We start from the raw sequence: 23,912 nt of genomic DNA on the forward strand, positions 1-23,912 counted from the left end.
AAGTGTGCTCATCAGGGTTTTTTGATTATGACCCAGAGACATGGGACAAAATTGTGACAACTAGAACAGTTGGTCAGCAGAGACAAACAACCATGGTGATTCTAGACTTTTTTTTCCATGATGCAGCAAGACAAAATGTTTGAACATGTGTGTGTTTGTGTGTGTAGACAGGAGACACTTGGTTCTCAGAGAAGGACTGTTCAGAGCGCTGTAAGTGTAACGGCAACCACAACATCACCTGCGAGCCATGGAAGTGCAGCCCTACACAGGAGTGTAAGGTGGTGGAGGGAGTACTAGGCTGTTACTCTAGAGGTAAACTTGGCTGGATGTTCACTGCACCTGAAGCTGTATAAGAATAATCTGATCATTTTCTATCTTCAAGCGATAGTTTGGTTTGATTCTATGTGGTTATACTGACACCCATTCGAGCTGACTACACTATGCACATGCTCCTGCACCAAGAACCAGCCTGAGAACCACCACAGCCATTATGTCCACTGCTTTGTCAGACCACTTGACCGCCTTGTCCACCTGGAAACTGAAGTTTGTGTCTAATGCTGAACCTAACACTCCTCCATACCAAAGTTTGTAGAGCAAATGATAGCCCTCAGGAATTTGTATCCACTTCTGCCTCCATCACTAAGTTCAAATGTTACTTTGTGATTTCAGTGTTTGAGATCGTTTACTCAGATTTACTACAATGACTCAAACTTACCAAAGGAGGCAGCAGTAGACCAGCAGTTCCTGTGTCCCTGTGAGCTAAAAACATTGATTTATCCTATGGACTCTGGTGTGGAAGAGTGAGCAGTTCATTAACAGAAAATGTTGTCAAACAGAAACTGTAGACTTACATTGAGTAGAGTCACTGCTGACTGTGTCAGTGTTTCATAAAACCACACAGGACAGTTTCTTGGGTCCCCAAACAAATGTTTGTAGAATGTAGGTTTTAAATTAGATTCATAAAATGAATGAATGATTTCCGTTGTAATTTTTTGTCGCACTTGTCTCTACAAAGCAACTACAAAGTACAGTAGCTTCAGAACTTAAATCACACTGAACACACCTGAGCTTATCTCTTCCATCTCTTGTTCAGGAAATGGAATCTGCTCAGTATCTGGTGATCCTCACTACAACACCTTTGACAAAGTAACCCACCACTACATGGGGTCTTGCTCCTACACCTTGACCAAACCCTGCAACGTCTCCACCGACTTGCCGTACTTCACTGTGGACACCCAGAACGAGCACAGAGGAAGTAACAAGAGGGTTTCCTACGTCAGAGCTGTAGTGATCAATGTGAGCGGTGTGACTGTCATCCTTGGCAAGGGACGCAAAGTCCAGGTAGGTCATGTGACTTAAGGCATCTCTACTTTCCTCACTGCTTCTGTGTACTGCCATAGAAACACCGATGAACTTAATGATCCCAAAACTGATAAATTCCTGAAAAATCGTGAAAAAGACATGACATCAATCACCTCTCTGTTCTACAGGTCAATGGGACAGCAGTCGTCCCACCTTTGAATCCTGCCAAAGGAGTCAAGATCTACTTAAGTGGAAAGTTTGTCGTCCTGGAGACAGACTTTGGCCTGAGGGTGCGTTTCGATGGTAACCACCATGCTGACGTCACCTTGCCGACCTCCTACAGTGGCCTGCTCTGTGGCATGTGTGGTAAGAGCTGCTACAAGTATAATAGCTGTGTCCCATTTCAGGGATTACTCCAGTCACTTTATGCTAATATGTCAACAATATGCTAATGACAACAATGGCAGCTGATTCTATCAGGTCCAATCAGAATTCTTCCCCAAACACAGTTTCTGTATTTGTTGCCTTGGCAGGAAATTTCAATAACAATCCAAGAGACGACAACCTGAAACCAGACCAAACACCAGCCGCTAACACCAATGAGTTGGGAGACAGCTGGCAGGTTCCTGACCCGCGGCCTGAGTGAGTCACATCACAGTAGATATTTACACTCAACTGCTCATCTCACTGCCACTGAAACATAGACAGCTCATCCACAGATGAATAGAATTGCTATTTACCCCAAAAGTCGGTTATTTGTCCTCAGGGAACATAGAATACCACCATCAAATATACAGTAACAATAATTACGACATTTTACTTAATGGCCAAAATGCAAATGTGTGGAAAGACCACACACATTTCCCTTTGAGTCGGACTGACTTGAAATGTGTCACATGTGTCCTCCAGCTCAGTGCACTCTAAAATACATATCCTGGACCACGAAAGTGTGGGATACCTTGAAGACGTAGTGCTGCTCTAAGGACGGATTATAACATTGTAAACTTAAAATGCATTTTAATGCCAGGTGTATAGGGGGCATAGTCTCTTCTCTGAATGAGAAGCTGCAGGAGGAACTGTTCAGAATGAGATGGTATTATAAATTCAAACACTATTTATTGTTTTCTGATGAATATTCCACTTCCTCTCTAGCTGCACCAACGGTGGAGGACATGAAGAGTGTGACAAGAATGTGGAGGAGGAGGCCCAGAAACCAACCAGCTGTGGCATGATCACCGATCCTAACGGTATTACACACAAACATCCTCAACTAAAGCTTTGCACAGCTTTTCTTGTTAGGACAGTGCATTGACTTGATCTCACCCTCAGGTATCTTCAAGCCTTGCCACTCTGTCGTGCCCCCGAACCAATACTTTGAAAACTGTGTGTACGACGTGTGTGCAAATGGAGGTCAGACTGTGGCTCTGTGCCAGGCCATAGAGAGCTACGCTGATTTGTGTGCTGCAGCAGGAGTCCCCATCGCATGGAGGAAAAACAACACCTTCTGTCGTAAGTCTGTCTCTGCTACGTGTGTCAGTGTGTGTGCATGTGTGAAACAAAGAGCTAGAACAGGTTAGCTCATCAAAGTTAGTGAAGAAATTGACAAAATATAAAGGCTGGGTTATAAAAAAAAAGGATTTTCAGATTTGTATCAATCTTCATTTGAAAGCTCTGATTATTAATAACCTTCGTTTGATATTTTAAGGTAGCATTGTCCTGTATTCTTTGCACAAATGTTGGGAGAACGCCGTCTGTTTGTGCTGGTGAAGCTAACAGCTAAGCTAAAAGCTGAGTCCACAGATTTGTTCATTACTTTACGATCTGTGGTGTAGAAGCAAAAAGACTTTGTGTGTGTGTGTGTGTCCTCCATTGTCACTTCAAAACCACATAACTCACTGTTTTCTTCTTCTGACGAGCAAAGAGAGCATGGATGCAGGCCAAGCTGCACTCACAGCAGCCTCTGCTGGACAACTTTGTAATTACTTCAAACTGTCTGACGGTGTTTGTATGTCTCCTCTGCTCCAGCTATCAAGTGTCCCTCAGGCAGTCAGTACAATCCATGTACCTCTGCGTGTCCTCAGCCCAGTTGCCAGGACCCTGCAGGCTCCGGTGGCTCCTGTAATCAGCCCTGTGTGGAGGGATGTGTCTGTAATCCTGGGCTCATCCTCAGTGGAGACAAATGTGTCCCGCTCAGTGAGTGTGGATGCACTGATGAAGGTGGAAATTACAGGCCGGTAAGTGTGCTCATCAGGGTTTTTTGATTATGACCCAGAGACATGGGACAAAATTGTGACAACTAGAACAGTTGGTCAGCAGAGACAAACAACCATGGTGATTCTAGACTTTTTTTTCCATGATGCAGCAAGACAAAATGTTTGAACATGTGTGTGTTTGTGTGTGTAGACAGGAGACACTTGGTTCTCAGAGAAGGACTGTTCAGAGCGCTGTAAGTGTAACGGCAACCACAACATCACCTGCGAGCCATGGAAGTGCAGCCCTACACAGGAGTGTAAGGTGGTGGAGGGAGTACTAGGCTGTTACTCTAGAGGTAAACTTGGCTGGATGTTCACTGCACCTGAAGCTGTATAAGAATAATCTGATCATTTTCTATCTTCAAGCGATAGTTTGGTTTGATTCTATGTGGTTATACTGACACCCATTCGAGCTGACTACACTATGCACATGCTCCTGCACCAAGAACCAGCCTGAGAACCACCACAGCCATTATGTCCACTGCTTTGTCAGACCACTTGACCGCCTTGTCCACCTGGAAACTGAAGTTTGTGTCTAATGCTGAACCTAACACTCCTCCATACCAAAGTTTGTAGAGCAAATGATAGCCCTCAGGAATTTGTATCCACTTCTGCCTCCATCACTAAGTTCAAATGTTACTTTGTGATTTCAGTGTTTGAGATCGTTTACTCAGATTTACTACAATGACTCAAACTTACCAAAGGAGGCAGCAGTAGACCAGCAGTTCCTGTGTCCCTGTGAGCTAAAAACATTGATTTATCCTATGGACTCTGGTGTGGAAGAGTGAGCAGTTCATTAACAGAAAATGTTGTCAAACAGAAACTGTAGACTTACATTGAGTAGAGTCACTGCTGACTGTGTCAGTGTTTCATAAAACCACACAGGACAGTTTCTTGGGTCCCCAAACAAATGTTTGTAGAATGTAGGTTTTAAATTAGATTCATAAAATGAATGAATGATTTCCGTTGTAATTTTTTGTCGCACTTGTCTCTACAAAGCAACTACAAAGTACAGTAGCTTCAGAACTTAAATCACACTGAACACACCTGAGCTTATCTCTTCCATCTCTTGTTCAGGAAATGGAATCTGCTCAGTATCTGGTGATCCTCACTACAACACCTTTGACAAAGTAACCCACCACTATATGGGGTCTTGCTCCTACACCTTGACCAAACCCTGCAACGTCTCCACCGACTTGCCGTACTTCACTGTGGACACCCAGAACGAGCACAGAGGAAGTAACAAGAGGGTTTCCTACGTCAGAGCTGTAGTGATCAATGTGAGCGGTGTGACTGTCATCCTTGGCAAGGGACGCAAAGTCCAGGTAGGTCATGTGACTTAAGGCATCTCTACTTTCCTCACTGCTTCTGTGTACTGCCATAGAAACACCGATGAACTTAATGATCCCAAAACTGATAAATTCCTGAAAAATCGTGAAAAAGACATGACATCAATCACCTCTCTGTTCTACAGGTCAATGGGACAGCAGTCGTCCCACCTTTGAATCCTGCCAAAGGAGTCAAGATCTACTTAAGTGGAAAGTTTGTCGTCCTGGAGACAGACTTTGGCCTGAGGGTGCGTTTCGATGGTAACCACCATGCTGACGTCACCTTGCCGACCTCCTACAGTGGCCTGCTCTGTGGCATGTGTGGTAAGAGCTGCTACAAGTATAATAGCTGTGTCCCATTTCAGGGATTACTCCAGTCACTTTATGCTAATATGTCAACAATATGCTAATGACAACAATGGCAGCTGATTCTATCAGGTCCAATCAGAATTCTTCCCCAAACACAGTTTCTGTATTTGTTGCCTTGGCAGGAAATTTCAATAACAATCCAAGAGACGACAACCTGAAACCAGACCAAACACCAGCCGCTAACACCAATGAGTTGGGAGACAGCTGGCAGGTTCCTGACCCGCGGCCTGAGTGAGTCACATCACAGTAGATATTTACACTCAACTGCTCATCTCACTGCCACTGAAACATAGACAGCTCATGCACAGATGAAAGAAGGCGCTCTTCACCCCAAAAGCACCTATAGCAGGTTCACATGACAGACAGGTAAACTGAGCACACAATACCAGCTCACAGACATGTATACTTGATGTGTCAATCAAGTATACAATTTGTCCAGGATTCAGTTATTCATCCTCAGGGAACCGAGAATACTTCTTCTTCCTTCGGCTTTCCTTGTGACCTCTTCTGTTACACCAACTGTCCTTATCTTCAATATACTTTGTCCAATATAATCACTATCCCTCCTCTACATGTGACCAAACCATTTCAACCTTGCCTCTCTTTCTTTATTTCCAAACTGTTCAACCTGAGCTGTCCCTCGAATATGCTCATTTCTAATCCTGTCAATCCTGGTAACTCCCGACAAAACACAGCATCTTCAGCTCTGCCACTTCCAGCTCCACCTCCTGTCTTTCTCTACCTCTACCTCTTGCATCTTCACTGTACCACCTGTCTAACTGTCATTTACACACAGGTATTCAGTCTTGTTACTTGTTTATCTCCAGTGCATAACCTGCACCTCTCTAGGGTCTCTTCCACCTGTTCCCTACTCTCACTACAGATTACAATATCATCTGCAAACAACATTGTCTCCTGCCTGACCTCATATGTCAATTTGTCTATCACCATTTCTCACAAAAAGGGTCTTAAAGTTGATCCCAAATGTAATCCCACCTTCACCTTGAACCCATCTGTCGCTTCAACTACATACCTCACCACTGTCCTCATACAATACCACAGGGAACCCAGAATACATTAGCAAATATACAATAACAATAATAATGACACTAATTAATGGCTTAAAAAAGCAATGTTAAAAGACCACACCCATCACACTATGAGCCAGACCAACAATTTTTCACATATGTCTTCAGTGCACTCTAAAAAGCATCTGACTTGAGGAAGTGAGTGAGTTGAATAGCTGGACACTGTGGCCCCCTTTACACCTGGCATTAGAATGAGTTTTCTGTGAACAGATGTGTCCTGGGTATGACATTAAACCGCAACCGGTGATAACCCAGGGCCAAGTTTATGGAGATTTGTGGTTGTGGGAAAGTGGAGTGACCCATTAGCTATCATTACTCCCAGGTCCACTCTGGCCCGGAGCGGTAGCACCTGTAAGGGCCCTACCTATTGGTCAAATAGTATTAGCCTACTTCCCTTTCCTGGGGGCAGTACCTGTAGAGGCCGGAAGTGGTCCTTTCTGGAGCACACTAAGCCCAGTCAGTGTGGCTACAGGCTGGCGAAAGGATGGACAGCCGGCCGTAAAACCTCGTCCATATACTTAATGGCAGGTCTACATACAGACAAAGGTATAGGCAGTGCCAGTAGCAGTCACCGACTAGCCGCCGGTAGTGTCTTGGTCTTGGCTGACTCTCGGGTGCAGCAGGGCAGGGTCCGGCCATCAAGGCAAATCTTGCAAGTGCCCGGTGGAGTTGAAGTTAAAGTTCAGAATAGGCTCATTGAATGTGGGCACTTTGAAGGGACATAGTAATGAAGTTGTGGAGACACTCACAAGAAGAAGGATTCTGCTGCCTGCAAGAGACCAAGTGGTTCGGAGGCCTGGATGCAAACCAAACTAGTTTTATCAAAGGAAAGGATTCCCGCTACAAGTTTTACTGGTGTGGGAACAAGCAAGGCGGTGTAGGCATCATGATAGCTGAGAAGTGGGCTGAAAAGGTCTTTGAGGTCCAACATATTTTAGATAGGATATTCCTGTTGAGACTTGTCCTTGGCAAATCCGTTCTCACTTTCCTCTCCATCTACGTACCTCATGTAGAATGCTCAGATGTAAAAAAAGAGTGCTTCTACGATCTGTTGCAGAGCACAATCGCCAAGATACCCCAACAGAGAGGAGAGCAGAGAACCCCAACAGTTCACACAATGAGCAAGCACTAGGCATCAGTGGAGAGAAAAAACTCCCTTTTAACAGGAAGAAATCTCTGACAGAACCAGGCTCAGAGGTGTGCAGTCATCTGCCTCGACCAGTTGGGGTGAAAGGAAAATGGGGGACAGCGGAGAGGTGGGGCACAGTCCAGGTTTCCCTGAACCAGCTCTAACTATAAGCTTTATCAAAAAGGAAAGTTTTAAGTCTAACTTTAAATACCCAGTTACCTATTGGTGACTGGAATCGTCATGTTGGGTGGTTTGCCCAAGGCTTTGAAGAGGTCCCCGGCGGTCACAGCTTTGGCGATCAGAACACGCAAGGGAAGAGAATACTGGAACTTGCAAATGATCTGCTCGTCTGAAACACTTTCTTCATCAAAAGGGAGTCCCACTTAGTTACCTACACTTCTGGCAACCACAGGACCCAGATTGACAATGTACTGTTCCGTCGGAGCTTCAGAAAGGCTGTCATCGACATAAAAGTCATCCCCGGTGAGGAGTGTGCTCGGCAACACCAGCTGTTAGTGACTTTGTAGTACACAACCCTGCAGTTCGTAAGCGCAAGTTCACACCTCGGTTGCAGACCTGGAAGTTGCGGGACCCTACGGATGCTAGGGAGTTCCGTGAGACCTTCGTGTCCAAGTTAAGGGCAGCTACAATCAAGCCAAACGCCTTGCAAATCACACTGTTTGGCTAGCCAAATCTGAAGCTGAGAAAGAGATAGTTGCTGTCATCGATTCTCATGGTGAAGATGTGTACCGTATTGCCAAGCAGATGGAGCATTCAAACCAGGACATTGTAGTTGAGAAGTGTGTCAGTAACGATGCAGGTGAACTCACTCTCAATGACAAGGACAAAATGAAGGCTTGGGTTGAACACTACAACAAGTTCTCGAATGTGGAATGTAAGTGGCCTCTGTTTTAGGACCTTCCCCGTCAATCACCACTGAGATGATCAGCAAAGCGCTCGCAAAAATGAGATGTGGTAATGCTGTAGGCCCTTCAAGCATTAATGCGGAGATGCTGAAAGCTGCAGGTGAGGAGGGTATTGAGTTGACTAGGCAACTAGCTGAAGCGGTCTTCAGTAATGGAACTGTGCCTAGTGAGTGGGAGAAGAGCTTCATCCTCAACCTCTACAAGGGGAAAGGTGAGGCCTTAGACCGGGGCAACTACAGGGGCCTCAAGCTCACAGACCATATCATGAAGTTACTGGAACGCATGTTGGACTCAGCTATCCGTACGATGGTAAACACTGACGATCTTCAGTTCGCCTTTAGGCCTGGCAGAGGCACCACCAATGCTATCTTCATCGTGCGTCAGCTACAAGAGAAGTTCATTGTTGCAAATAAACCTCCTTACTTCACGTTTGTGGATCTGGAGAAGGCCTTTGACCGAGTTCCCAGAAGGGTACTGTGGTGGGCATTGAGAAGTCTTGGTGTTGAGGAGTAGGCTGTGAAGGTGATCCAGGCCATGTATGTAAATGCCAGGAGTCGTGTGCGTGTCAACGGACAATACAGCGAGGAGTTTGGTGTTGGAGTGGGGGTGCATCAGGGATCTGTGCTCAGTCCCCTACTGTTCATTCTTGTCCTAGAAGCTCTGTCCCGTGATTTCCGCACTGGTACCATGGGAGCTCCTTTACACCGATGACCTGGTAATAATCGCAGACTCCCTGGAAGAGTTCATTGCAAGGCTGAAGGCTTGGAAGTTGGGCATGGAATGCAATGAAAAAGACAAAGATCATGATATCTGGCCAGGGTCTGAACAAACCGAAGGACACTGGCTCCTTCCCTTGTGCATTATGTCGCTACGGCGCTGGTGTCAACTCAATCCAGTGCACCGAATGCAAGCTCTGGGTCCACAAGTAATGCTGCGACAAATCAGGTAGCTTACTAGACGTGCAGAAATACATCTGTCTGAGGTGTCTAGGCGAAGCCATACCACTGGATGGTCGGCCTACAACACAAGTCACAGTGGACAAGGTGGTGCTGGACATGGAAGCCAGCTCCTGTTACCTTGGGGACATGGTCTGGGCTGGTGGTGAGTGTGAGCTCGCTGCCACTATCAGATGTTGCGTTGCCTGGGGAAAGTTTAAGAAGCTCCTGCCCATCCTAATATCCAGGCACCTACCCTTCAAAACCTGTGGCAAGGTGTTCAACTCCTGCATATGATCAGCCATGCTACATGGGAGTGAAACTTGGGCCCCTACCGCCTCGGATGTCCAGCAATTGCACTACAACGACAGATCCATGATTGGATGGATGATTGGATGGATCAAACCCCAGGTTGAGACGCCTTCAGCTGACCTATATGCAAGACTTGAGGTTGAGGATATCTCTTCAGTGCTACAGTCGCGCCTACTTCAGTGGTACGGGCACATTGAACGAGCCAGTGGCTGCTTCAACACCATTACCAAATTGCGGTTGCAAAGCAACAGAGGTTGTGGTAGCCCGAGGAAAACCCGAAATGAGTGTGTCAAGAGGGACATCAAAGTGAGTGGCCTCAACAGCATTGACCAACTGGACTGCTGCCTACCCCTGTGGCAGGGACCCCCGCAGCAGTATAATCTAATACTGCATACAACTACTACTACTAGATAGCAATCTGATAGTGATTCATCACGTCCATTTCCACCTGGTATTAACATGCGTCTCTGGTGTCCACATTAGTACTTTCACAGTCCTCCCCTCACCCCTCCCTTTACCTTCTCCAGGATACCTTGAAGAAATAATGCTGCTCTAAGGATAGATAATAACATTGTAAACACAATTGACTGAAGCTCATTTGTTCCTGGATCCTGGACCAAGTCTCACCAAACTGAGATCAGAGAGACAACGTCATAGTCTCTTCTCTGAAAGAGAAATTGCAGGAGGAACAGTTTTGAATGAAGCGATGTTGTTTTGTTTTGTTTTCTAATGAATATTCCACCTACTCTCTAGCTGCACCAACGGTGGAGGACATGAAGAGTGTGACAAGAATGTGGAGGAGGAGGCCCAGAAACCAACCAGCTGTGGCATGATCACTGATCCTAACGGTATTACACACAAACATCCTCAACTAAAGCTTTGCACAGCTTTTCTTGTTAGGACAGTGCATTGACTTGATCTCACCCTCAGGTATCTTCAAGCCTTGCCACTCTGTCGTGCCCCCGAATCAATATTTTGAGAACTGTGTGTACGACATGTGTGCAAATGGAGGTCAGACTGAGGCTCTGTGCCAGGCCATAGAGAGCTACGCTGATTTGTGTGCTGCAGCAGGAGTCCCCATCGCATGGAGGAAAAACAACACCTTCTGTCGTAAGTCTGTCTCTGCTACGTGTGTCAGTGTGTGTGCATGTGTGAAACAAAGCTAGAACAGTTAAGCTCATCAAAGTTGGTGAAGAAATTGACAAAATATAAGAGCTGGGTTATAAAAAAAGATTTTCAGATTTGTATCAATCTTCATTTGAAAGCTCTGATTATTAATAACCTAAGTTTGATATTTTAATGTAGCATTGTCCTGTATTCTTTGCACAAATGTTGGGAGAACGCCGTCTGTTTGTGCCGGTGAATCTAACAGCTAAGCTTAAAGCTGAGTCCACAGATTTGTTCATTACCTTACGATCTGTGGTGTAGAAGCAAAAAGACTTTGTGTGTGTGTGTGTGTCCTCCATTGTCACTTCAAAACCACATAACTCACTGTTTTCTTCTTCTGACGAGCAAAGAGAGCATGGATGCAGGCCAAGCTGCACTCACAGCAGCCTCTGCTGGACAACTTTGTAATTACTTCAAACTGTCTGACGGTGTTTGTCTCCTCTGCTCCAGCTATCAAGTGTCCCTCAGGCAGTCAGTACAATCCATGTACCTCTGCGTGTCCTCAGCCCAGTTGCCAGGACCCTGCAGGCTCCGGTGGCTCCTGTAATCAGCCCTGTGTGGAGGGATGTGTCTGTAATCCTGGGCTCATCCTCAGTGGAGACAAATGTGTCCCGCTCAGTGAGTGTGGATGCACTGATGAAGGTGGAAATTACAGGCCGGTAAGTGTGCTCATCAGGGTTTTTTGATTATGACCCAGAGGCATTGGACAAAATTGTCACAACTAGAACAGTTGGTCAGCAGAGACAAACAACCATGGTGATTCTAGACTTTTTTTTCATGATGCAGCAAGACAAAATGTTTGAACATGTGTGTGTTTGTGTGTGTAGACAGGAGACACTTGGTTCTCAGAGAAGGACTGTTCAGAGCGCTGTAAGTGTAACGGCAACCACAACATCACCTGCGAGCCATGGCAGTGCAGCCCTACACAGGAGTGTAAGGTGGTGGAGGGAGTACTAGGCTGTCACTCTAGAGGTAAACTTGGCTGGATGTTCACTGCACCTGAAGCTGTATAAGAATAATGTGATCATTTTCCATCTTTAAGCAATAGTTTGGTTTGGTTCTATGTGGTTGTACTGACACCCAGTCGAGCTGACTACACTATGCACATCCTCCTGCACCAAGAACCAGCCTTGACTGCCTTGTCCACCTGGAAACTGAAGTTTGTGTCTAATGTTGAACCTCACACTCCTCCATACCAAAGTTTGTAGAGAAAATGATAGCCCTCAGGAATTTGTATCCACTTCTGCCTCCATCACTAAGTTCAAATGTTACTTTGTGATTTCAGTGTTTGAGATCGTTTACTCAGATTTACTACAGTGACACAAACTTACCAAAGGAGGCAGCAGTAGACCAGCAGTTCCTGTGTCCCTGTGAGCTAAAAATCTTGATTTATCCTATGGACTCTGGTGTGGAAGAGTGAGCAGTTCATTAACAGAAAATGTTGTCAAACTGTAGACTTACATTGAGTAGAGTCACTGCTGACTGTGTCAGTGTTTCATAAAACCACACAGGACAGTTTCTTGGGTTCCCAAACAAATGTTTGTAGAATGTAGGTTTAAAATTAGATGCATAAAATGAATGAATGATTTCTGGTGTAGTTTTTTGTCGCACTTGTCTCTACAAGCAACTACAAAGTACAGTAGCTTCAGAACTTAAATCACCCCCGCAACACACCTGAGCTCATCTCTTCCATCTCTTGTTCAGGAAATGGAATCTGCTCAGTATCTGGTGATCCTCACTACAACACCTTTGACAAAGTAACCCACCACTACATGGGGTCTTGCTCCTACACCTTGACCAAACCCTGCAACGTCTCCACCGACTTGCCGTACTTCACCGTGGACACCCAGAACGAGCACAGAGGAAGTAGCAAGAGGGTTTCCTACGTCAGAGCTGTAGTGATCAATGTGAGCGGTGTGACTGTCATCCTTGGCAAGGGACGCAAAGTCCAGGTAGGTCATGTGACTTAAGGCATCTCTACTTTCCTCACTGCTTCTGTGTACTGCCATAGAAACACCGATGAACTTAATGATCCCAAAACTGATAAATTCCTGAAAAATCTTGAAAAAGACATGACATCAATCACCTCTCTGTTCTACAGGTCAATGGGACAGCAGTCGTCCCACCTTTGAATCCTGCCAAAGGAGTCAAGATCTACTTAAGTGGAAAGTTTGTCGTCCTGGAGACAGACTTTGGCCTGAGGGTGCGTTTCGATGGTAACCACCATGTTGACGTCACCTTGCCGACCTCCTACAGTGGCCTGCTCTGTGGCATGTGTGGTAAGAGCTGCTACAAGTATAATAGCTGTGTCCCATTTCAGGGATTACTCCGGTCACTTTATGCTAATATGTCAACAATATGCTAATGACAACAATAGTAGCTGATTCTAACAGGTCCAATAAGAATTCTTCTCCAAACACAGTTTCTGTATTTTTTGCCTTGGCAGGAAATTTCAATAACAATCCAAGAGACGACAACCTGAAACCAGACCAAACACCAGCCGCTAACACCAATGAGTTGGGAGACAGCTGGCAGGTTCCTGACCCGCGGCCTGAGTGAGTCACATCACAGTAGATATTTACACTCAACTGCTCATCTCACTGCCACTGAAACATAGACAGCTCATGCACAGATGAATGAAAGAAGGCACTCTTCACCCCAAAAGCACCTATAGCAGGTTCACATCACAGACAGGTAAACTGAGCACACAATAACAGCTCACAGACATGCAACAGTGTCAATCAAGTATATGAGTTGGCCAGGATTCAGTTATTCATCCTCAGGGAACCGAGAATACTTCTTCTTCCTTCATCTTCTCCCTTTAGGGGTCGCCACAGCGGATCATCTGCCTACATCTTTTCCTCTCCCTTGTGACCTCTTCTGTTACACCGACTGTCCTTATCTTCAATATACTTTGTCCAATATAATCACTATCCCTCCTCTACATGTGACCAAACCATTTCAACCTTGCCTCTCTTTCTTTATTTCTAAACTGTTCAACCTGAGCTGTCCCTCGAATATGCTCATTTCTAATCCTGTCAATCCTGGTAACTCCCAATCCAAAATCCAATCCAAATGTATTTATAAAGCACATTTAAAAACAACAAAGTTGACCAAAGTGCTGTACAGTTAGACATAAAACAACTTAAGAAAACACTAAGACCAACTTAAAACCAACAGAAACATTAATAAATAAAAGCTTTAAGACTACAACTACACACCTCACCACTGTCCTCATACAATTAGGGGTGTCAAATGATCGCGTTAATTGCGATTAATTAATTACAGTCATATTTAGCGTGTTATGTTTTTTAATCGCATTAATCTAATTTTTAATCTCTGACTTTACTGTTTCTATATGCGAGTTCAAAAACGCCCCGTTGGCACCATTGATAAAGGTAAAGTGATAAGCCTTCTGTGTAAGAAGGAGTTTGCTTACCACCAAAGCAGCTCAAGTTTAGCCTACCACGTCAATGCAAAGCACCCAGTCGCGAGTGCAGCCACAGCTAACGTTAGCAGCGAAGATAGCAATTTAGCGAGCCATAGCAAAGCTCTTCGCCAAACTTAACTGGAAGTCTGTGAAAGACAGGGTACTTTATAGACCCTTTGAGAGCTACGTCACAGAAATGTGCACGTGCAGTTTGGGGTCAAAAAAGACACTTGGCCTGGAACTAGTAGAAGGCGTAGTACTAGTACAAGTTAGTACAAGTAGAAGTGGAACTAGTCGACAGACTACTAGGCTTGGAATGTTTGTATACAATGAAAGGGTCTATATGGACCTGATGTTTTATTTTATTTGTATTTTCTATTTATTTGACAATTTATTTGAGTTTGACAAAAGAACACAGTGGAATTTAAATGGCTGCATCTGTTTGTTAAAACAATAAATGACTTTATAACGCCACTTTTTGTTATATATCAATCTTTTGATCTGTCGTAATAATCAATTTTAAATAAAAATACATCAAGTGAAGAGCTTTTCTCAGCAATTTTTAGGTGAGATTAATTAATTACAGATCATAATTAATTAATCTCAATTTTTTTAATTGCTTGACAGCACTACATATAATACCACTGGGAACCCACACAGCAGTATAATCTTATACTGCATACAACTGCTACTACTACTACTACTACTACTACTAGATAGCAATCTGATAGTGGTTCATCACATCCATTTCCACCTGGTATTAACATGCTTCTCTGGTGTCCACATTAGTACTTTCACAGTCCTCCCCTCACCCCTCCCTTTACCTTCTCCAGGATACCATGAAGAAATAGTGCTGCTCTAAGGATAGATAATAACATTTTAAACACAATTGACTGAAGCTCATTTGTTCCTGGATCCTGGACCAAGTCTCACCAAACTGAGATCAGAGAGACAACATCATAGTCTCTTCTCTGAAAGAGAAACTGCAGGAAGAACAGTTTAGAGTACGGTGATGTTTTGTTTTGTTTTTTAATGAATATTCCACTTCCTCTCTAGCTGCACCAACGGTGGAGGACATGAAGAGTGTGACAAGAATGTGGAGGAGGAGGCCCAGAAACCAACCAGCTGTGGCATGATCACCGATCCTAACGGTATTACACACAAACATCCTCAACTAAAGCTTTGCACAGCTTTTCTTGTTGGGACAGTGCATTGACTTGATCTCACCCTCAGGTATCTTCAAGCCTTGCCACTCTGTCGTGGCCCCGAACCAATACTTTGAAAACTGTGTCTACGACATGTGTGCAACTGGAGGTCAGACTGTGGCTCTGTGCCAGGCCATAGAGAGCTACGCTGATTTGTGTGCTGCAGCAGGAGTCCCCATCGCATGGAGGAAAAACAACACCTTCTGTCGTAAGTCTGTCTCTGCTACGTGTGTCAGTGTGTGTGCATGTGTGAAAAAAAAGAGCTAGAACAGGTTAGCTTGTCAACTTTAGAGAAGAAATATCATTGACTAAATATGATGTGAAAGGATTTTCATCTTTTGATGAAGCCTTGTCCTGTATTCTTTGCACAAATGTTGCCAGACGCTGGTTTAGTCTCATGTGACCGTCAGTGAAGCTAACAGCTAAGCTAACAGTTTTTAACATTATTTTACCATCTTTGGTGTAAAACCAGAAAAACTGCACGCTGCTTTTCCGATACTTTGGTGTCATGAGGACAGATTAGTTTGTGTGTGTCCTCGATTGTCACCTCAACACAGGTGCAGGCCAAGCTGCACTCACAGCAGCCTCTGCTGGACAATTTTGTAATTACTTCAAACTGTCTGACGGTGTTTGTATGTCTCCTCTGCTCCAGCTATCAAGTGTCCCTCAGGCAGTCAGTACAATCCATGTACCTCTGCGTGTCCTCAGCCCAGTTGCCAGGACCCTGCAGGCTCCGGTGGCTCCTGTAATCAGCCCTGTGTGGAGGGATGTGTCTGTAATCCTGGGCTCATCCTCAGTGGAGACAAATGTGTCCCGCTCAGGGAGTGTGGATGCACTGATGGAGGTGGAAATTACAGGCCGGTAAGTGTGCTCAACTGGAACAGTTGGTCAGCAGAGACAAAACAACCATGGTGATTTTTCTTTCCATTTGTGCAGCAAGTCAAAATGTTTGAACATGTGTGTGTTTGTGTGTGTAGACAGGAGACACTTGGTTCTCAGAGAAGGACTGTTCAGAGCACTGTAAGTGTAACGGCAACCACAACATCACCTGCGAGCCATGGCAGTGCAGCCCTGCACAGGAGTGTAAGGTGGTGGAGGGAGTACTAGGCTGTCACTCTACAGGTAAACCTTGTTATGACTACAACTACAATTATGTCCACTGCTTTATCCACTAGACTGACTTTTCCAACTGGAAACCGAAGTTTGTGTCCGAGTCTAAACCTCTCACTCCTCCACACCAAGGTTCATAGAGAAATTGAGTGATTTTAGGCCACAGCACACAGGAGTTGTCGTTCCACTGGAGGCAGCAGTAGACCAGTGGTTCTTGTGTCCCTGTGAGCTAAACACTTTATTCTATGGACGCTGGTGTGTGTGTGAGCAGTCTGGAATTTCAGTTTCAGATCCTGTAGACTTAGATTCACATGTGATTTGCATGTGATTTGAATACATCATTTGCACTTTCCTCAGGTAAAGGAGTGTGTCATGTGGCTGGAGATCCTCACTACTACACCTTTGATGGTGTGATGCACACATTCATGGGCACCTGCACCTACACTCTGGTGGAGGTATGTGATGAGTTTGACCGGGTTTGTCTGCTGTGTCGAGAGCCTTATTGTTAGAAAATCCTTTTCTTTGAATACTATTCTAGGTATGCAACAACACCAGGGTCACTCCATTTAGGATCGTGGCTAAAAACGAGGAGCGTGGTCAACCCGAAGCCTCCTACGTTCGCTCCGTCAAAGTCTTCCTGCCGAATGATATTGTGGTTGAGCTACAGAAGAGTCGCAGAGTTTTGGTAAGGACTTTTTAACCCCAGGGAACATCGTTCATTTTTAATCACGGAGAGAAAGTTGTCTATGTTTTTATATCGTCACGTATACACAACAATCAGTAACTCCACCACCACAGTGGTTGTCCATTACATTATTTTATTGATCACTCTCAAGGCCATTTGTTCATTCATTCAAGGTCATCCTGACTTTATCAAAGACCTTTCAACCCCATATCATTTTTATTGTATTTTTATGTCTTGCTTTGTTATAAGTTAATTTTTATCTTCTTGCACTCATTTTACTGCAGTTATATTTATTTTACTTTTTTTTATTTTTAATTGACACGTGGCACATTTTAACGCAATTATTCATTTATTTACATTGACGCAGTATCTGTTTAAATACAAGCTTGTAGGTGTTTGCTTCTTATAAAATTGCATTATGTATTCCTTTTAGTTATTACTAAATTACTGATGAATTGTTTGCAGAAAATAGAGTGAATGGCTGATTGTTCTGTGTTCTCGCTATCTTACTTCAGCTGAATGGACGACGGGTGCGAACCCCACTGACCACTGATGTAGCCAAGGTGATTACAAGTGGATCCTACAGTCTGCTGGACACCAACTTTGGTCTACAGGTGAAGTTTGACGGAGTCCATCACCTGGAGATAACTGTCCCTGGAGAATACTTCAACAAGGTACACAGATGTCAAACACAGGGGGGTCCCTAACATTCAAACTATAGTGGTTTATTATTTCTTACTGGATTACAGACTCTAACTTCACCTCCCTCCCTCCTTTCCAGCTTTGTGGCATGTGTGGAAACTACAACCATGATAACACAGATGACAACCTAATGCCCAACAAGAAACCTGCCAAGGATGTGATTGAACTGGGCAACAGCTGGAAATCAGAGGGAGACAGTGATCCTGGGTCAGTGCATTACAGCAATGCACATGGTTCAATTTCCAATATGCAACAATCAGCCCTACAAGATATCAGGAAACAAATATGACTTATAGAAATAGAGAGTAGAGTACTGATGTGATGACACAAGATCCTATTGCTATCCAATCATGGTCATTCCCCCTTACGTCACCAACGATATTAGCCACATGTGAAGCCGCACTAATGTATCGACTCCCCTTTGCATTTCGAAGCAAGAGAAGAAGTCGTTTTAGTAGTTTTGGTTAAGATGCATCAGAGACTCATTTCATCTGAAATTCTGTTTAATGTAGTCTCCAACCACCTCAAGTGGTCTGGCAGATCAGATAAGAATACGTGCTTGGGTGTATTTACACTTGTACTTACAAGTGGTCAGGCACTATCCAATTTGTAATCCAATCCCAGAAAACCCATTTAAATGCCAGGTGTAAAGGGGGCATGTATGTAATTATGCTGCGTTCAAATGAGGTTGGTTGCCATGTTCATATCTACACTCCATTCTCATATATAAAAACTTAGAGTTAGAGTTAGAAAAAACTGAAGATTATAAACTAATCACTTCCTGCACCAAAGTTCATAGAGAAAATAAGCGATGTGACACTGGTTTTCTCTGTGGACTTTGTGTTAGGGTTAGGGTTGGTTTACAAACTTCAGTTTCCAGCTTCAGTTTCAAGCTCACTGTTAAGTCTTACAGTGAGCTTGGTGAACATATTTCTCAGATATAGTAAGATTGTAGATGTAGATTTCTTAATGTGAGTATCTTGGCTACATGTGGCAAACAATCTGCTTGTCTTTGTGTCCATGGTGGCAGACATGTTTTCACGGAAAGCAAGCCTCCACATTAGTGCCGCATACAGCCACACTTCCAAAAAAAACTTAATCTCAGAGTATGAACACACCACTCAACCCTAACATTCTCCTCTCCAGCTGTCAGCCAGACACTCGTCCAGACATCCACCCCAACTGCACTGCAGAGGAGGAGAAGCTCTTTGAGGCTCAGTGTGCTGCCAGCATCCTGTCAGACCGCTTCAAGCCATGCCACTCTAAAGTGCCCCCTGAAGCTTTTCTGGGTAACTGCATCTACGACATGTGCGAGTACAATGGCATGCAGACGACACTGTGCGACAACGTGGAGGCATACGCTCAGGCCTGTCAGAGCGCCGGAGTCACCATCAGCTGGAGGAACTCCACCTTCTGTCGTAAGTTACGAAGATCCAATCCAAACAGTTTGTGTAAAATGTTGTAGTTGTACACTCTTCTGTTTGATCCTAACTCTCCTCCCTCCCTGCAGCACTGCCCTGCCCCACCAACAGCCACTACTCTGACTGCACCCCGCCATGCCCCCCAACCTGCTCCGACCTCTTCCCCACCACCTGCCACCTCCCACCAACCACCTGTGTGGTGGGCTGCCAGTGCGACGCTGGCTTTGTGCTCAGTGACAACAACTGTGTTGCCCTGGATAGATGTGGCTGTCTGGACTCAGATGGAGAGTATCATGATGTGAGTGCGAGCCTAATCATGGAATACATGTAGCTCACTGAAAGAAAGCCTACATGTTAGCTTCACAAACAAACACACTTTCAAAAGAAAATCTCTTTCTGTCAAACTAACTGTGGCAAAAAGTAACCTGGTCGTACTGTTGTGTGTGTGTGTGTGTGTAGGTAGGGGACTCGTGGCTGACAGGAAAATGTGCTGACTCATGCACCTGTAAACCTGGAGGCAAGATCACATGTGTGGACCACACCTGTAATTCAAACTCAATTTGCGCTCTGGACAAAGATGGAGATCTCTACTGCAAACCCACAAGTGAGTCCAGCACTCTGAGAGACACAAGTCATACTGAGGTGACCTGTTCAGAGATGTTGAAGATTGAAGTTCTCAATCCTAATCCATTTTATTATCTTCTTTAGAGTTTGACAGGTGCACTATCTCAGGGGATCCTCACTACCGAACATTTGATGCCTTCACCCATCACTTCCAGGGACCGTACACCTACATCCTGGCTCAGGGACACAACCTCTTGTCCAATCAGCCGAACCTGGTGATCAGAGGAAAGAACATCAGGCGAGGAGGGAACAGGAGGGTGTCATTCCTGGATCAGATGTACACTGATGTTTATGGTGTTAATGTCCGTTTCCTGCAGAGGAAGACTGCCTTGGTCAGTAGTTTGTCCGATGGAGCTATGTTTATTGCGGACTGTTACCTGTCCGTGAAATAAAATACTGTTTCTCCTGTAGGTAAATGGGGAGCGTGTTGCGCCGCCTCTTAGTCCAGTCGATGGTTTGACCATTACCATGAACTCCAACTATGTGCAACTCACCACTGACTTTGGACTCACGGTTCGCTTTGATGGCAACAGTCGCGGAGGTAAAGAAGAAGATAGCGTTATCTTTTGTCACACTATCACACATCACCTCTTGCTATCACTGAAAACATGGCTGCCAGTGGGGACACAAGGTAAAACAGATACAAATCGATACCTATGATAAACCTAAGAACAGGTTCATCTTGCTGTCTAACTGCCCTCTGAAAACCGATCACTTCCTGCACCATAGAAAAAAGAAGCAATTTTACATCATAGCACACAGGATTTGTTGATCCACAGCTACCTCCATTAGTGAGTTCAAATGTGTTACTTTGTAACTTTAATGTCTGAAGTCCGTCATTCAGATTGAACTTGATGCAAACTTATCAAATGAGGCAGCAGTAGACGAGCACCTCCTGTGTCCCTATGGGCTTAAAATGTGGATTTTCTCTAAGGACTTTGGTGCAGGAGAGAGTCTTCAGTTTCCAGCCGTAAAAAGGCTACTTTAGATAATGTAGATTTAAGCTTGAAGTAGATTTTATAAGATGAGCCTTTTGGCCCTTTTCCACTATGGTCCCTCGCCTTGCCTCGGCACAGTTTAGGTTGGTTTTCCACTACAAAATAGTACCTACTTGTGGGCGGAGTCATCACTGAACGCCTGTCGAGATCAGCAGTGCTGTCACTAAATACACCAGACTCCTTTGTTGGGATTTTAGACATTTCCCTGGTAGTTGTTGGAGATTAACCCACATTTTAGGATTGTTAAGTAGTTTTAACTGATCAACAGTTCGGCGCTGTTCGGCTTGATTTCTGTGTCGGACGTCTCTTCCTCTGGCCAATCAGTGGCCGACAGTCCGGCGACGTCACACAGTACCTACTCAGCTCGCCTGGAACCTCACCAGAGCGGTTACTGACAAAAGTACCTGGTACCAGGTACAATGCTAGTGGAAATGCAACTTAACCGTGCCATGCTGAGGCGAGCCGGTGGAAACACGCCATTTGTGGCTAAAATTTTCCTTGTGTCTCCACATAGTCACAACCTCCTACAACCACACTATTATTTTTGAATATACTCTTCCAATCCATTCATTGCCCTGCTCTTTTTGCTGTATTTGTCGTATCAGAAATCATACTGCCCAGCACCTATAGGCACTCTGTCAGAGGGTTGTGTGGAAACTATGATGGCCTCACCAGAAATGAGTATACAAAGCCAGATGGGAAATTGGTCAGGAGCCTGAACGAATTTGGAGAAAGCTGGAGGGTCAATGACCGACAGAGTGATGGCTTAAAGATCTACGACCTGCCATTGGCAGTCCATGCTCATAGGTAGGACCACAAATGGACTCACTGCATATTTTCATATAAAGTTTCCAGAAACTTGCCAACCATCATAAAATATTTTAAATTCAAAATTTTTCTTCTTCTTTTTTTTTTTTTTTAACAAATACATTACATACAACATACACTGTCAGTAAAAAAAGATTGTTCCTTAGTCGGCTTTATTGATTTTAGAAATGTTTGACCCTCAAACGTACAGTAATACATACCTACACACAGGCATCTTGCATCATTTCATAGGACTATTTAAAGAACCTCCTTAAGTCTAGTTGTATAATGAGATTTCATGTCAGTTTAGACAAAACAAAAGTATCAAACGTCTGTTCCCTTTCTGTTCCCTTTCTTCTTCAGGCGAGATGTGGAGACTGATCCAGACTCAGGGTTTGAGACATCAGACTGTTCTCAGTCTCAGCTCAATGATTACAACAGTGTGGCTCAGTGTGGAGCCCTATCCAATCCCACGGGCCTGTTCACCGCCTGCCACACTGTCCTGCCACCCAAAACCTACCAGGAGTGAGTAGCCATAGAGTTTTTGAGGGAGTGTGTAGAACTGTCCTCAAAGGTGCTGAGTTGTTGTTTACATTCTGTCTATTGTGTGTTTTTTTCAGTGACTGTGTGTATGACCTGTGTGCCGAGGAAGGCAGCAAAGAACTGCGTTGTACCAGTTATGAAGCATATGCTGTAGCCTGTCAGGAAGCTGGAGTCAAACTGGGATCCTGGAGGCAGCAGCTGGACTGTAGTAAGTTTCATGTGTTATCACACAAATCCTACACAAGTACCCTGTGCCTGGTGTGCACTTAACCTACGTTTCCATCAAGCAGTACCAGTGCAGTTCGCTTACGAGCTGCAAACACATGGGTAGCACAAAAGAAATGGCCCTAGTCCCCTGGTCGCAAAACTAATTCCATGACACTAACATGACAGTGCCCGTTGCTAATGCTAACGTTATGCTAATGCCACACTTACCCTTCCAAGGACAACAACTATATCTGCAGCCAGTTGAGTCCAGAGTTGAGTGTTGGTCACAAAGCCAGATTGTGTCCATTTGTTTCCCTCAGGCTCTTGTAAACTCTCAGTGACTCTCTGGAGTAGGATGAAGGAAAGTTAATCAGGAAGTTAAAGATGTCAGGATACTGCAGGTCTGGAATAATGTCCTCTCCACCTGTCCACAAACTTGACAAAACATGCTGGGGGCATTATAAGGATCTGTTTATTTTTGCCACATCTAAGGCTGCCAACATGGTGGATCACGGAAACCGAGTCACGTGATGTCCAGAGCGCTACATACAGCTCTGCAATTAGGATTTCTACATCAATGTGCTGTGCATTTTCTGGTGTCTTTGTATTTTTCATCCCGTTTACTTCAGATAAGTAAGCTAACACATGGCCTGAGAAAAAAATATTCACGTTCCAGTAAATACACATTCTGTAAATATGTGTAAAATAAGATATTATGGGATTAAGTACAGTTTTGCAGATTATCATATCAAATTGTTATCTCTCTCTCTTCCAGACCTCCCCTGTGGTGGCAACAGCACCTACTCCACCTGTATGTCACCTTGCCCCGCCTCCTGTGCCAACCTGGCAGCGCCCTCTGAGTGTGAAGTCACCACCTGTTTAGAGGGTTGCCAGTGTGCTCCCAGCTTTGTCATGAGTGAGGGAGTCTGCGTACCATACTCACAGTGCGGCTGCACCTTCCTCAACAGATACTACCCTGTGAGGAGCCTTATCACACAGCAGTGATAACATGTGTGTGTGTGTGTGTGTGATGATGATGTGATCTGACATCACCTTCGGTCTCTCTTATCTTCCTCTGTCCTGCAGCTGGGGGAGAGGTTTGTGACGGAGGACTGTTCCAAGACCTGTGAATGCACTGCCACTGGCACCGTGTGCCAACCCAAGACCTGCCAGGGTAGTGAAGTGTGCACCATCTTTGACTTCAAACGGGGCTGTTTCAGAGGTGTGTGTGTATAATGTTGCCGTCTTTTCCACCTCTACCTGTGTTTTACATACTGGCACCTGAATATTTGTTTTTTACATTTTTTACCTGCTTATAATTATTACCCTCTTTCATAAGCATGACACAATTCATGTTAAGATATACACATCT

At 44.6% G+C, this 23,912-nt stretch overlaps 1 protein-coding gene across 1 annotated transcript in view; it reads left to right on the forward strand.

Annotated features, from left to right (window-relative positions):
• zanl (zonadhesin, like) overlaps nucleotides 1-23,912 on the forward strand; it is a 76,876-nt gene that overhangs the window by 48,683 nt on the left and 4,281 nt on the right. Inside the window, exons 74-109 of the mRNA XM_058623912.1 lie at nucleotides 168-312; nucleotides 1,094-1,341; nucleotides 1,491-1,668; nucleotides 1,836-1,944; nucleotides 2,455-2,549; nucleotides 2,632-2,811; nucleotides 3,328-3,536; nucleotides 3,706-3,850; nucleotides 4,632-4,879; nucleotides 5,029-5,206; nucleotides 5,374-5,482; nucleotides 10,395-10,489; nucleotides 10,572-10,751; nucleotides 11,259-11,467; nucleotides 11,636-11,780; nucleotides 12,513-12,760; nucleotides 12,910-13,087; nucleotides 13,255-13,363; nucleotides 15,295-15,389; nucleotides 15,472-15,651; nucleotides 16,096-16,304; nucleotides 16,421-16,565; nucleotides 16,911-17,008; nucleotides 17,092-17,238; nucleotides 17,754-17,912; nucleotides 18,020-18,147; nucleotides 19,087-19,358; nucleotides 19,451-19,659; nucleotides 19,821-19,965; nucleotides 20,070-20,317; nucleotides 20,397-20,526; nucleotides 21,589-21,790; nucleotides 22,154-22,315; nucleotides 22,411-22,541; nucleotides 23,316-23,518; nucleotides 23,627-23,762. Coding sequence (XP_058479895.1) covers nucleotides 168-312; nucleotides 1,094-1,341; nucleotides 1,491-1,668; nucleotides 1,836-1,944; nucleotides 2,455-2,549; nucleotides 2,632-2,811; nucleotides 3,328-3,536; nucleotides 3,706-3,850; nucleotides 4,632-4,879; nucleotides 5,029-5,206; nucleotides 5,374-5,482; nucleotides 10,395-10,489; nucleotides 10,572-10,751; nucleotides 11,259-11,467; nucleotides 11,636-11,780; nucleotides 12,513-12,760; nucleotides 12,910-13,087; nucleotides 13,255-13,363; nucleotides 15,295-15,389; nucleotides 15,472-15,651; nucleotides 16,096-16,304; nucleotides 16,421-16,565; nucleotides 16,911-17,008; nucleotides 17,092-17,238; nucleotides 17,754-17,912; nucleotides 18,020-18,147; nucleotides 19,087-19,358; nucleotides 19,451-19,659; nucleotides 19,821-19,965; nucleotides 20,070-20,317; nucleotides 20,397-20,526; nucleotides 21,589-21,790; nucleotides 22,154-22,315; nucleotides 22,411-22,541; nucleotides 23,316-23,518; nucleotides 23,627-23,762 — 6,007 coding nt within the window. The remainder of the gene's footprint in view (nucleotides 1-167; nucleotides 313-1,093; nucleotides 1,342-1,490; nucleotides 1,669-1,835; nucleotides 1,945-2,454; nucleotides 2,550-2,631; nucleotides 2,812-3,327; nucleotides 3,537-3,705; nucleotides 3,851-4,631; nucleotides 4,880-5,028; nucleotides 5,207-5,373; nucleotides 5,483-10,394; nucleotides 10,490-10,571; nucleotides 10,752-11,258; nucleotides 11,468-11,635; nucleotides 11,781-12,512; nucleotides 12,761-12,909; nucleotides 13,088-13,254; nucleotides 13,364-15,294; nucleotides 15,390-15,471; nucleotides 15,652-16,095; nucleotides 16,305-16,420; nucleotides 16,566-16,910; nucleotides 17,009-17,091; nucleotides 17,239-17,753; nucleotides 17,913-18,019; nucleotides 18,148-19,086; nucleotides 19,359-19,450; nucleotides 19,660-19,820; nucleotides 19,966-20,069; nucleotides 20,318-20,396; nucleotides 20,527-21,588; nucleotides 21,791-22,153; nucleotides 22,316-22,410; nucleotides 22,542-23,315; nucleotides 23,519-23,626; nucleotides 23,763-23,912) is intronic.

Source organism: Solea solea, chromosome 3 (genome assembly GCF_958295425.1).
Source record: "Solea solea chromosome 3, fSolSol10.1, whole genome shotgun sequence".
NCBI classification, from domain to species: Eukaryota; Metazoa; Chordata; class Actinopteri; order Pleuronectiformes; family Soleidae; genus Solea; species Solea solea.